Raw genomic sequence first — 15,029 nt, 5'->3', positions numbered from 1 at the left:
CTCATAAGTAATTTCCAAGTTTCTGTCTCTGTTTCTTTTATTTTCTTCCTTTTCCCTTCATTTGGTTTCGTTTATTGTTGTTTACAGGAACTGCAGTCAGTCTTACAATGATGCTCTTTCAATAACAGGAACTGGAATAAGGTAGAGGATGAACTTGTTGAAAGTCTGCTTTTATGTGGACTTCTGTGATGATATCATCGCTCTTTTTTTTTTTTTTGCAAATTTTGGACCACACCCGTTAGTGCTGGAAGCTTACTCCTGGCTCTGCCTTTAGGGATCACGCCTACTGGGGCTCAAAGGGCCTTATGTGGTGCTGGGGATTGAACCCAGGTCAGCTGTGTGTGAGGCAAGTGCCCTACTGGCTCTACTAACTCTCTGGCCCAATCTCTTCACTTTCTGTTTTATTTCTTGATGGATTTTTTTGAAGTTCTGTTTTTGTTCTGTTTCCGTGCTTTAGACATGGCATTTACTGTCTACATGCTATGCATTCTTTTTTTCTTATGCTGTATGTGGGGTTAAGGTATTTTTTTTCCCTTGGGGGACTTTCAAGAAATTCCCAGGAGTGTGGGGGTTGGACACAGGTAGGGCTACACCCAGTTGTGTGGGTGTGGGTGTCGAGTGTGTGGTGCCGGGATCTAGCCTCGTGCCTAGGCTTTGAAAGGCATATGCTCCAGCATTTTTTGCTACCTCCTTGCCCTAGCAAATGTTTTGGGGGTGGACTACCAGTGTCAGAGTTCCACTCCTAGTGATACTCAGCCAAGCAGGCCAACAGTTCACAGGGATGTGGTGATGCTCTTCTTACCCCATGTGCCAGGGTTATCCTAGGGTACTGGGGAGGCGTAAGGTGTACATTTTCTTTCCTTCTACATTTTCCTGATTTTTGACTTTTCACACAAATCTACATTGGTTATTAGCTGTGCTACTTTATTCTAAGAAATTGTCTACTCAGGACTGGAGCAATAGCACAGCAGATAGGGTGTTTGCCTTGCACATGGCTGACCCAGGTTCGATTCCCAGCATCACATATGGTCCCCTGAGCACCGCCAGGGGTGATTCCTGAGTGCAGAGCCAGGAGTACAGAGCCCTGTGCATTGCCAGGTGTGACCCAAAAAGCAGCAAAAAAAAGAAAAAGAAAAGAAAAGAAATTGTCTCTTCATGCCTAGTACTTAGCTGCTTAGGGGATGGGGGTATTAAATAATAATAATGAAAATGCTTGTCAATGAGCATAGTGCAATACTGCAGGCCTTATGGGGGTGCTTTGCAAATATTAGTTTAATTGTCACACTAAGACTGGAGGAGTTGGAGATATTCTCATTTTACAGAGAAGGTGATTCAGTATGCCATTTTTGTTTTGTTTTGTTTTGGGACCACACCCAGAAGTGCTTGGGACTGACTTCTGGTTCTTCACTGAGGGATTAGTTCTGGTGGGTTTGGGGACCATATGGGATGCCGGTTAGCAAACTTGGATCTTTGATGTGCAAGGCAAGCGCCCTATTTCTTTGACTCCCCTCAATATACCATTGAGTGTTCAGTTAAACAAAAACTATCATTATGAAGCTTGCCTGTTCTTACCCATTCAAATAGACTGTATTTGTGAAATGAATGTTAGATAAATATTTTGTTAGTTCTTTTCATATTTGGAATTCTTTCCAGTTGGGTATGATAACAGGTATATTGCCACATGTCAATTTATATTAACTGACTAGTATTTTGTTTTTGTTATTGGCTTATACTTGACAGTGCTTATGGTTACTCCTGACTCTGTGCTCAGGGATCACACCTGGCAGGACTTAAGGGATTCTTTGGGGGCTTTGGAGATTGAATCCAGGTTGTGTGTGTACAAGACAAGTGCCCTACCTGCTGTCCTGTTGCTCTGACCCCAAGTATGTTTACCTTCATTATTTATTGAGGGAAATATACAAGTCCCAACCCACACAGAATGGTTTTATTATGTGCAAGGGAATGGAATGCTCCCCAAGTGGCTAATCAGCAGTCCCTAAAATTGAATTTGTTCTGACAGAGAATTCTTTTGGGTGTCCGCTGAGCTAATTTCGTGGTTACACAATACTCCAGTATTATAAAAACTAAAAAATGTTGAGTCTCCAAACCACCAGCTCAAATGGATGGTTTGTTTTGTATCCAGATGTCCTATCGGCAAACCTCCTTAGTATTTTACAGTCCATCCACTTGAGAGAGTGTCCAGATTGCCTAGGAACTTGAGGGCTTGCAAAAATGGACAGCATTTGGGGAATAATTTTTCAAATTTCTGTACTTTGCTGCCAGTTTCCAAATGAAAATAAAGTGGATCAAAACCAGACCCCCAAAATGCATTTTTGGCCTTATAATCAATTAACTAGCACCTACCAAGTATTAAAATATGGGAGACTCGTCCGTGATATATGTTATTATTGCTTTGCTTTTGTCTATTTTACAACTCTGCTTTTGTTTTCAGATTTATTTCTTACCGTTTTCTTGGAATGAGGTGGATTAGGGGTTTCTTTAATGTAGCATACAATGTTCATTATAGGCCTTAATAACTTAAAAGGAACAGTTTTGGACAGTGTTGCAAATACTTTTGTCTTGGAAGCTGGGAACTCACCAGCGTGTGGATCAGTGGTCACAAAATACTTCATTAATCATGTAAGAAAAAAAAAGAAAGAAAAACAAAACAAAGCCCTAAACCCTAAACATTTGTTGAAAAAAATGATGTTGCAATGGTAAATTCAGAGATGAAAAATAATTTAGTTTTTAAGAGACCACATGGAATTAACTTGATGGTGATATAATTGTGAATACATGTTTTAACAAGTTGACTTCGATTGTTAAACTACTGTGTGGTGCTCTTTTTTCCCCTCCTGAAGATGCCAATCAGAAGTGGGCACACATTAATGAAATGTTCTCAGAAACTCTTCCCTTAGACAACAAAGAATGGTGCTTTGAGTTAAGTTGGAACTGAAAGGTCCTTTACATTGTTCCTCTACCTCACATTTCTGTTTGTTATCTGTCTGTCTTTGAACTGTGGCGCTCAACTGAAGGAGACTTCTGTACTTCTAAACTTTTTTCTGAAGTTATGCGTAACACATATGTCCTTGTATGAAATAGTAGGTTGAATCCCTTGGTAAGGGCACAACTCCATCAGCATATATTTTCAGTAATTTAATTTTAGAACCCCGTCTCTCAAAACTATAAAAGGTTGATCAAAATTGACAAGAGTTGAAAATGAAGTTTCAGGTATGACTATTAGGATTTTCCGTAGGTCTTACATGTAAGTATAAGAAGTTGTATTAGAACTTAGATCTTCACGTTCCATCATTATAGTGAACTGAATTGCAGGAGCTACTTGAGTTCTTCTCTGACACTCCATGTGTTATTCCTTCACACATCAAGATACTCAGACGTCTAAAATGCATCATAGTCTTAGCATTTCCAGACTTTGGACTCTGTAAATGTGACTTTTGTGTCAGATAGCAGCTAATTTGAAACTTGTGCTACCTGCAGTCACGTGACTCTGCTTCTCTCTGCTTTTTCTCCCTGCATTTCTTGTTCTCCCTTCCTCTTTCTCTCCCTCCCTCTCCTTCCTCTCTCTCTCTCTCTCTCTCTCTCTCTCTCTCTCTCTGTCTCTCTCTCTCCCCCCCCCGCCCCCCAGGGGCTGAGCAGACGAGACTTTCTCTGTGTGGCAGGAGGGATGGAGGATGGTTTAATTTTATTCCCTGTTACCACTGAAAATCTTTTGGATTTTTATTTTTCAGTAATACCTTTAAATAATAAAGTGCTATTTAAATTACTAGATTAACATTTATATATATAATTTTTAAATAGTATAAACTTTTAATATTTTTTTTTTGCTTTTTTTGGGGGGTCACACCCTGCGATGCACAGGGGTTACTCCTGGCTCTGCACTCAGGAGTTACTCCTGGCGGTGCTCAGGGGACCATATGGGATGCTGGGGATCGAATCTGGGTTGGCTGCGTGCAAGGCAAACTTCCAAAATCATATCGGCTTTTGTCATTTCATCTGGAGGATAGTAAATAAGCAGTATGCAATGAATAGTGCCTTCCTCTTTTTCTCCCTGAAATTAATTTTTTTCCTAATTAAAATAGTGTGTGTAAGTTTTAATGAGAACGCGTATACCCCTACTTGCCCTTTTGGAAGTGAAATATCTTTGAAGGCTGAATCTTGTCACTTTGTTGTATTTGTTAGTTTTGTTTTGGGGCCACACCCGACCAATTCAGGCTCTGCACTCAGGAATTTCTCCTGAGGAGCTCAGGGGAGACCCTATGGGATGCTGGAGATCCAACCTGGGTCGGCGGTGTGCGTGCCCTACTCCGTTGTGCCAGCCCCACTTCCATTTCAGTTAACTGATTTGAAAATTATTCCAAAATCCTTTTTTCCCCTTTGACAGTAGAGGGCAGCAGAGTTCTAAGTTCTTTTGAGTCCTCTATTGTCTTTGACATTTAAACTGGTAACAGGATTTATGTAGGATCCCCTCATAAAATTTCTTTCCCCTGTCATTCTCTTTTATTCTGGTAAACTACACATAAATATGAAAGTAGAACTTTCCTATTCAGTGTGCATACAGTAATAACCAGCCCAGTAATAAAATTTCATTAATTTTTTATGTTGCTGGTGGTTTTTTTTATTTAAATTCTTCTCAAAAGATGTACTCTTACTGAAAAATTTCTCAATGTGCACTTGATTTTATAGGGAAAAAGATGCAATTTCCTGAATTTTTTCCCATCTAGAATTTTGAAATAATTTCCAGAAACTAGGGGCTGAAATAGTAGTACAACAGGTAGGGTGTGCCTTGCACGCAGCTGACCTGGGTTCAATCCCTCTTATCCCATATGGTCCTTCAAGCACTTCCAGTAGTAATTCCTGAGTTCAAAGCCAGTAGTAAGCCCTGAGCACTGCTGGGTGTGGCCCCAAAACAACAGAAAGAAAGAAAGAAAGAAAGAAAGAGGAAACTGGATCAAATTAATTTGGTTAAACTATTTTATATAAACCTATACCCTTAAAAAGGATGTGCATTAAACTCTTACAGGTAATATTTTTGCTCTACAGGCAATGAATCGCTCCCTTGCTAATGTGATTCTTGGAGGCTATGGTACCACATCAACAGCTGGTGGAAAGCCCATGGAAATTTCTGGTACACATACAGAAATCAACCTTGACAGTGCGATTGATATGATTCGAGAGGCTAGTAGCATTATTATTACTCCAGGTAAAAAAAAACCCCTTTAATAGAATTGACTGTAGTGAAAAGAACAGCCAGGGAGATATATATATATGTAGAGTGCATGTTTTGCATATGTGATGCTCTGGTACCTGGGTTCAGTTTCTTGCACCACATACTTAAAACCTACATAAAACACTTTTTTGGATTTGGATCACTCCTGGCAGTGCTCAGGGGACCATACAGGTTGCCGGGAATGTTGCCGGGAATTGAGCCCGTCAGCCACATGCAAGGCAAGCCTCCTTCCCACTATACTATTGCTTCAGCTCCTGAAGTAACTTTTAAGTAGAAAGATCTTGGTCTGGAAGCTGCAGTACCTTGACTTGTTTTTAATTTTGCCTTGAACAGTTGGCATTGCATTTGCCAAGGCCTTCTGTTTCTCTAGATCTCAGTTTTCTAGTAATCGGGAAGGTTGCTTGACTCTTCACGCTGATCATACCGTGCTGTGGTATAACAGGCAAAAACTGGTTTCAGTTTAAGATTTTAGCTGTCATAGGATTCTTCTCTAGAGAAAATCCATTAAAGTAGACTATAGACTAAACATGATTGTCACCCATTGCCTCTTTTGCAAACCACAACACCCAATAAGAGAGAGAGAACAAAAAGGAATGCCCTGCCACAGAGGCAGGGTGGGATGGGTGGGATGGGGGGTGGGAGGGATACTGGGATCCGTGGTGGTGGGAAATGGGCACCGGTGGAGGGATGGGTATTTGATCATTGTATAATTGAAACCCAAGCACAAAAATTTGTAAGTCTGCAACTGTACCTCATGATGTCTCACTATTAAAAATTTTTTTAATAAAAAACAAAACAAAAAAAATAAAGAAAATCCATTGTTTGGACTTCTGGATAGTGGGTTGGCTGGTTGGTTATACATTACACAATAAATAAGCATCTTCCACCCCCCCTTCTCCTGCATAAAACACACAAAAAACACATCCTGTTGTGTTCTTTCTTCTCTTGTTAGGCTATGGTCTGTGTGCAGCCAAAGCTCAGTACCCCATTGCAGACATGGTAAAGATGCTTATTGAGCAAGGCAAAAAAGTCAGGTAAGTACTTTCTGTGTGAGACTTATAGAGTGTGTGTGTGTGTGTGTGTGTGTGTGTGTGTGTGTGTGAGAGAGAGAGAGAGAGAGAGAGAGAGAGAGAGTGTACGTGTGTGTGTGAGTGAGATTCTCAGCCCACCTGACTGGCTGGTTGAATGCCAAGGCAGGATACAATGCTAGGGTCTCCAGGGTGACCCCAAAGAATCAGCAGTGTTGGCCACATGCAATAGGTGATTTTTTGCCACACCCCATGGTGCTAATGGCTTATTCCTGGCTCCATGTTCATGGACCACTTTTTGGAGGGGTTCAGGGGATGATAAACCTAGAGTGTATGCAGGTTGACTGAGTGTGAAGCAAGTAAGTGCCTTACCTGCTGTACTATCTCTTCAGCCCCAGGGACTGTGTCTTGAAGTATAGTTTTAATGTGAAATAATTAGGTAAATGGATGAAGTTGCTGCAGAAAACTTTTGCTTTTTTTTTCTTTTGGTCACACCTCGCAATGCTTAGGGATTACTCCTGGCCCTGCACTCACGGATTATTCCTGGTGGTGCTAGGGGACCATATGTGATGCTGGAGATTCAACCCAGGTCAGCTGCTTGCAAGGCAAATGCCCTACCCGCATTGTTATATCTCCATCCCCTAGAAAACTATTCTTACCTCAGTCTTACTACCTACTTTTGTTGTCTATAATGCCATCAACCCTCAATAGGACTCCTTTTAGTTTTGGAGATTTTTGACTAAATTCTTGAATGTTTCATAGGAAATTTGCAACTAAATTTTGATTCTCATACTCAGTTCTTGGATCAGAAGCTTTATACTAAATTCTTGGATACTCATTAGTAAGTAGACTGCTGTTTTTCCGTGGAGGAAGATCAAGAAAGGTTTCTGGGCCATAGTAGCTTGTGTCCTTTTTGGGTTTTCCTTGTTCACACTGAAGAAAAATATCTTCCAGTTGAGGCCTCTGGAGGGTTGGCCTGTGGGCGGCTGATGTCTTCCTGATCTTACTTTGGTACTCTTGGTCAGAAAAAGGTCTCTGAAGTGACTTGGGAAGTTTGCAGCCTTTGGGACATGAACAGAGCAGGAGCTGCTCCCGGCATTTCCTTTAGGGCCCTAGAAACATTGCTCCCTAGAGGGTGGTAGGCAAAGTGGCAAAGTTGAAGACTCTTCATTAACCTTGGATTAAAGGAGAGCCCGGCAAGCTTCGGAGAGCCCGGCAAGCTACCGAGAGTATTCGATATGCCAGACACAGTAACAACAAAGTCTCCAATGGAGACGTTACTGGGCCCGCTCGAGCAAATCGACGATCAACGGGAGGGCCTTTTTAAAGGTTTGAGAGCATTCTCCCAAGGCCCCAGGAAATGAGCCCTTGCAGAACTTTGTGTCCTTCTTGACATTTATTTGTCTTGCATGTGACTAACCTGGGTTCTATCCCTGGGTAGTCTAGTCCCCTGAGCACTGCCAGGAGCAGTTCTTGAGTGCAGAGCCAGGAATGACTCCTAAGCATCCCCAGGTGTGGCCCCCAAACAAAACAAAAACAACAAACAAAAACCTTTGAATCCTTCCTGCTCATCCTCTCCCATCCTTCTCCTGGAGCTCTGTTGTCAGGAGTCAGGGGACCCTCTGGTGTTACCGCCTGGTGTAACCGCTGCATCACTAGCAGTTTCATGGATATGCCATCCAAGTTAGGGAGACAACTCAACTATTACTATTATTATAATTTTAGATCTCCTATCATTTACTTATTATTTATTATTTTTAAATTTTAAAAATGTTTATAAGGTAGTTCACAATATGTGATTACATTTAATATTCAATCACCCATCCCACCACCATTACACCTTCCCAACACCACATTTGGGATGTTTCCATCCCCAGCCCCAATTCCTGTCCCAGAGCACAACAGAAATAATATATTTTGTATTGTCTATTATGAAAAAATGCTGAAAATGCTCCAAAGCAGTATCCATAGAGGAAACGGTGAAGATTGTTCTATTTGGCAGCGTCCATTAAGACATTCTTTAGGATATCACTAACATGTTGTTAAAGGTTGAATGATGTGAGCTTTTGTGTGTGTGTGTGTGTGTGTGTGTGTGTGTATGTATATATATATCTGAAAATATATACTATATATATATTTCCCTCTATGATTTATTGCCTACTATTTGCACCAGATCAAATGTGGCATGGTACATATGGAGAATGGGCAGGAAGTATCTTATGAGGTGTCCACGCAGTCCAGGAATACGTTCACTTGTGAGGCTCGGCCTGATCGTGTGGGGAAACAGCGTTGAGCGTGGCGGTGGTTGGGTCCTATAGATTTTCGGCTGCTGGGGCTGGGTTCCTTGGGGCAGGAAGGGCTCTCACCCATCCCTCTCTGGGGCACCCCGAATGAAACAGCCTGGCATGGAGTCCGGTGGCATGGCTATGGAGGGCATCATTTTTCTCCCTTCTGGGAGAAAAAGCTGTGTAATCTGGATGGTGGCCGATGACTAGGCACAACTCCATTATTAAATGAAACCAGTTTATTCATCAGGATGTTAGTGAGTGCTGGTGAAACTGTTAATGTCTGTTAATAAAAATGACAATTGGCTGTTAATATGACCCCATTGCCTGGGGCAAAAGATGAGAAAATTAGCCTAATCGTATGCCTTAAACTGGTTTGAGTATCTGTGCCAGACCAGCTGCAAATTCCTGATTTTTGGTTGGATGTTTCAGCAGTTACTGGTGGTAAGAGACGTGGAAGCTGAAATTAGAGGATTATCTAAAATGTTTTATGTCAGGAATGAGATTTGTTGCATTTTCTTGTCTCCTTTTGACCTCCTCCCTTTTCCTCAGGCTTCTTTTCTACATTCTACCTTCCTGCACTCTATAGTTCTTTTTTTCCCCCTCCAAATATAGAATTGCAGTAACTTTTTTGTGGTGGTAGCTGCAGCATTACTGTGATGTAGATAGTTTCTTAAGTGAATTGAAGATAGATAATGGGAAAAATCACCGAGTTTAACTTAATTTTATTTTTATTTTTCTTGGTCTCCCAAGAAATGGCCGAGGGTCCAGGGGCCACTTCTGGGGGTGCTGGGCCAACTGGCTGACTGTTCAGTGTGTAACAGCCAGACAATGAGGTGTTGCTTGGGCCCTGCAGTTCTAGGGTTCACCAGGGTAAAACCGGTGGTGCTCATGGGGCCTATGGGCCTGTATCCAATGGTGCTGGTGCGGAGCATCGCCAGGAATTGATCTGGAGTCCTGTGTAGTCAAAGCATGCACCCCTCACACATGTGCTGTCTTCTGGCCCTGGCTTTATATTTTAATTTTCACATAAGAAGTTTTCTTTCACTCCTGTTTTCAAACAAAGTATTAAACTGTGCTGCCCCTTTGGTTAGAGCCTTGCCATGTAGAGCGTTTGCAGACGTACACGTGGAAAAGATGTGTTAAAAGAACCTTTTCCTGATTTTTCTAAAATAAAAGATAAATTGTTTTTCTTTATTCAGTCCACATGTGGAAAAGTCCAATGTATTAGTAACGCCTTCTATCACCACGTAAATGTTTAGGAGATGAGTGGCAATCATAAATCAGAGAGAAATGGTTTTCACGCCTCAGCTCTCCTTAGGAAAGGGAACGATTACTTTGAAATGCTTCTCCAGTTACCCAGAGATCAACCTAGGTTAACCACACATCTTGGAAAATCAGTGCAGTGCTGGAAAGCTAGATACAAAGTTGAGGAGCACCTTTAGACTATTCGGGAGCTTAAAGGAAGATAGGTTGAGTGGGAGAAAAAGAGGGAGGGGTAGAAGAAAGTGATCTGAAAAGAAAAGGATAAAAACAACGAATTTCTGGTTCTGACCTGATTAAAATTTTAATTTTATATTATGAGAACATTGGGGCTGGAGCAATAGCAGGGGCTGGAGTGATAGAACAGCGGTAGGGCATTTGCCTTGCACATGGCCCACCCAGGTTCGATTCCTCCATCCCTCTTGGAGATCCTGGCAAGCTACTGAGAGTATCCTGCCCGCATGGCAGAGCCTGACAAGCTCCCTGTGGTGTATTCGATATGCCAAACACAGTAACAACAAGTCTCACAATGGAGACGTTACTGGTGCCTGCTCGAGCAAATCGATGAGCAACAGGAGGACAGTGCTACGGTGCTGTTATGAGGACATCATATAAACCGTCATCTTAGTATAATTTCTTTCTTACATCACCAGGTGAGAGTAATGATTTAAGATTTATGGGAGGGCAAATTTTGGGGCTGGAGCAATAGCACAGCAGGTAGGGCATTTGCCTTGCACGCAGCAGACCCAGGTCCAATTTCCACCATCCCATATGTTCCCCCGGGCAACGCCAGGAGTAATTCCTGAGTGCATGAGCCAAGAGTAACCCCTATGCATCGCCAGGTGTGACCCCCCAAAACAATAAATAAATAAATAAAAAAGATTTATGGGAGACATTTAAGCAGATATGAGTAGGTTTTTCAGTTCCAGTTAACTCTTCTTGAGGTAATTTTGTGACTAGAACTTCTCATGAAAAAGCTCTTCATTTCATGTACTTGAAATTTGTTCATTTTAAATATTAATAAAATTATTAATGATTGTTATGTAGGATCAGAATGAAATTCTGATTTATTTGTGAGCTTAGAAAACCATTCAGGGAGCTGGAGCGATAGTACAGGGGTAAGCATTTGCCTTGCATGTGACTCACCTGGTTCCATCTCTGGCATCCTACATGTTCCTCCAAGAACTGCCAGAAGTAATTCCTGCATATAGAGCCAGGAATAACCCCTGAGTACTGATAGGTATGGCCCCAACCTCCAAAATAAGTACAGTTTTTAAAAAAGTTAGCCGTTCATATTGCTGTTTCATGTAAAAGATGAAGTTTTATATTATTGTACAATAGGGCTTTTTGGGGGGTGGGATGGCACTTGGGCTATACACGTGGTACTTTTGATACACTCCTGGTTCTGGGCTCGGGTCATTTCTGTTGTGGTCCTGGGGACTACAAGTGGCATGCTGACGCCTGTACTACCTCTCCAGCCCCATATCTGACAGCTCTAATCTATAGTATGTTGAGCTTTCACCCTGGGCATTGGAACATGTCCTGCAAAGCTCACATATGAGTTAAATGCGAGAGAAAATGTTAGTATCATGTTGCAAACCTGATGACAGGAGATGTTCATATTTTGCCTTTCTAGCTTCTGTGTGATATTTTAAAAATTATTTAAATAGGTAATCAGCAAAAGAATTTTGCTTTATGCATATCATATTTTTATAGAAGTACAGATATTGTTGGTGTGGTTAGTGATAATGTGCATATTTAGATGCTGGCTTTTTTAAAGAGACAAATGTCTGAACAAGAGATGGCTATAGTGGTTACCTCGTATTGTAATGAAATAAATCTGTATTTACAGTTTTCAGTAATTTAGGCCTTTCATCACTCCGGAGCTCCCACGGTGTTCATTGAGCACAGCTGCTGGACCTCTGGTTTTAGTCGATCTTTGTGCCTCAGGATCCCGGCATGCCCAGCATCCAGATGTGGCGACATATTTGCACACATCCCCTGTGGAAATGTGCCAGTGTGGACATACGATTGTCATCAATTAGTTATGACCAAGTGGTGCCAAGAAAAATTGCATCCGTCATGCCGTCTGTCTGGCTTCATGGCCCCTGATTGATTCAGAGACACTCCTGTTTTTCTTTACTTTGGCCATAGTCATAACATGCTCCCAGAATGCTGAGATTATATAACACAGCACATGACATGACATGACCAGAACTTATTTCTGAAAGCCCGGAGCATCCACTGACCTGGCCTTCTCTCATGGCCTGGTTGTCTTTGCATTCCTGTCACCGAGGGCCCCTCTGTCACTCTCCTCACTTTTGCTCCATCTCTAAAATGATTTTACTACAACAATCTTAGAAGAATGCCAACTCTTTGGGTGTATGTTTTTGCCCTTTGATTGTATGTTGTAGCCTTTTTTTTGAAATATAAAGCCGAGGTGGTGTTTCCAGTGAATAATTCTTAGAAAGAGGTCCATTTTGTTTTCCTTTTGAAATGAATCTCTGCTTGATTTCTTTGTAGAAAGTATCATTACTTAGATTGTCACAGAAAGTTTTGAATTTATGAAGTCATATTCAAGTCTTTTTTTGAAGGAGTAATGTTGTGTAGTGCTTTCATGTTAATATTCAACTTTATCTTTTTTATTGGAAATTTCTTTTGTTTTGGTTTTGGACCCATCTGGTGGTGCTCATGACTTATTCATAGCTCTGTGCTCAGAATTTACTCCTAGTGGGGATTAGCGAGCGATATAGGGTCCTAGAGATCAAACCTGAGCTGGCCTTGTGCAAGGCAAACATTCTGCCTTCTGTACTGTCTCTCCAGTTCCACAACTATTTCTTTTTTTTATTAATGAGTGATTAATTTAGAAAAGATTATTTTCTAGATTATGACAGTGCCAGTATATAAAGCCTGGTTCTTCTCTAAAAAATGTATAGTTTTAAAAAGCTCTCTAAATATTTAGGCAAATGCATCAGTAGATGAATTCCACCTACTGTGACAATATTCTAAGATGACTAGAGTAGAAATTATATGGGGAGTAGAAAGATAGTATAGGGGGTAAGGTGCAAAAAACCCAAAAAGTACGCAGTATAGGAATGTACTGAAGAGGTTATTATCTTTTCAGGGAACATTGTAAAACATTTTCTTCTTCTTCTTCTTCTTTTTTTTTAAATAGGGGCCATATCTGGCATTGGAGGCCTGGGACCACTTCTGGCAGAACTTGGGCATGTGGTGTTCTAGGGCTGTAGCTGAGACTGGTCCTGTGATACTGGGGATTGAACTCAGGAACTTGCGTGTGTTGGGCATGTACTCTACCACATGAGCTAGTTTCCTGACCCTTGAACCTTTTTGGGTTTTTGGCATTCCCAATCAGTGTTCAGGGACCCTGTGGCTGACTTCCAGTGGTCCTCTGTCCCCTAGGCTGGTGGTTCAGAGTAAGGGCCTGAGGATGCTGCAAAGGACCACCAGGTCACTGCAGCAGTACTGGATCCCAGGATCACACCCTTTGGTGTTGCTTGGGAATGGCTGTCGACACAGTACTGATGATTGAATTGTCAATAATATCTCTTTGGCCTAGGTCCTTAATTTTTTTTAAATTACTTTGGGGCCACAGTTGGTGGTGCTCAAGACTTACTCCTGGCTCTCTGTGTAGGGATCACTGGTGGTGATCAGGGGACCATAAGCAGTGCCAAGTATCAAAAATGGGTCAACCATGTGCAAGGCAAGTACCCTACCTGAAATCCTTAAACTTTTTTTTTTCTTTCGGTGTTTGGGCCACACCTGACAATGCTCAGGGGTTATTCCTGGCTCTCCACACAGAAATTACTTCTGGTGGTGCACAGGGAACCTATGGAATGCCATGGATTCACTCCAGGTCTGCTGCATACAGAACAAGCCCCCTACCTGCTGTATTCTCTCTCCAACCCCAACAACACTTAAACTTTTTATGCTCCTTGTAACGTAGTTTTTACATGCTTCAAGAAAATTAGTGTTAGTTTTTTCATTCTTTCTAAAATATCTAGCTGCCTGTGGTATTTTATAGTTGAACAACATTTTTTAGTCTTGTGTACACAGTTTTTGGTAAATATGTGCTATTTTTGCTAAGAAATCCATTTCTTGAAGATATGTGAAATATTTTGCTGGTCTAAGTGGATTTTACTGTTCTAGTAGATTACGTGCAGTTCAAATAAAGAGTTCAAATTTCTTGGACTTCTTGTGCAGAAAAACCAGGGCATGGAAATTTATAAAGGTATAGACTTTTGAAGATAAATGAAGTTAAATTAAATAAGAGATCTGATGTAGTGGCTGGAGAAATAGAATAGTGGGTAGGGTGCTTGCCTTGCATGAGGCCAGCCTAGCTTTGATCCTCAGCATCTCATATGGTTCCCTGAGCACCACCAGGAGTAATTTCTGAGTGCAGAGCCAGGAGTAACCCCCCCCATCCCCATGATGTAGTATTTAAATGCAGAACAAGACATTATTTAGAGTTTCATGTTAGATTTGTAATGCTTTCTCTTTAAACATGACTTTTTATATCAATGACTATTGTTCTGCCTGAACCAACAGTGCCAGGCACTGTTCTAGGTTCTGAGAACAAATATATCAATAAATAGAATTGATCAGCATTTCTGAACCTTGGAAATTTATATTCACTGCAAGGTTAGCAGCTAGTTTTCAGGATATTCTGAATTGGAGATAATTTAGAGCCCCATTAACTCTCCAGTTCAGATGCTCATTGAAACAATGAACAAGTGCAGCATAGATTTTTGTATTGGAGTTTTTTTTTTCTTTTTGGGTCACACCTGGCGATGCACAGGGCTTACTCCTGGCTCTGCACTCAGGAATTATTCCTGGCAGTGCTCAGGGGACCATATGGGATGCTGGGAATTGAACCCAGGTTGGTTGCATGCAAGGCAAACGCTCTACCCACTGTGCTATTGCTCCAGCCCTCGGTATTGGAGTTTTAGACTTGCAACTCCAGCTATTTGGTGATGAATTAACCAGTACTAAAGAATGATGTGTTTTTTTGCACTTTGTGCCCTGTGTTCTTGAAAAAATAGTGCCAAGAGGGTGTGTGTGATGGGAAATATTTACAGAGTTGATCAAGTCAGTCAAACTTTTAGTGGAAGAAGAGTAAACCAGGGATTTGGCGCATTTATTCACATCTGTGTTCAACCTATTGCATTGAACTGCCAGTAATGTCTC

The 15,029-nt window shown here is 41.4% G+C and overlaps 1 protein-coding gene across 1 annotated transcript in view; it reads left to right on the top strand.

Annotated features, from left to right (window-relative positions):
- NNT (nicotinamide nucleotide transhydrogenase) overlaps window positions 1-15,029 on the top strand; it is a 114,727-nt gene that overhangs the window by 80,319 nt on the left and 19,379 nt on the right. The window contains exons 17-18 of the mRNA XM_056112120.1: window positions 5,062-5,221; window positions 6,201-6,282. Of these exons, the coding sequence (XP_055968095.1) occupies window positions 5,062-5,221; window positions 6,201-6,282 (242 nt within the window). The remainder of the gene's footprint in view (window positions 1-5,061; window positions 5,222-6,200; window positions 6,283-15,029) is intronic.

This window comes from Sorex fumeus, unplaced genomic scaffold, assembly GCF_029834395.1.
Source record: "Sorex fumeus unplaced genomic scaffold, SorFum_2.1 ptg000015l, whole genome shotgun sequence".
Lineage (NCBI taxonomy): Eukaryota > Metazoa > Chordata > Mammalia > Eulipotyphla > Soricidae > Sorex > Sorex fumeus.
Note: the sequence above shows the minus strand (reverse complement) of the source record. Positions and strands in the feature narration are given on the sequence as shown.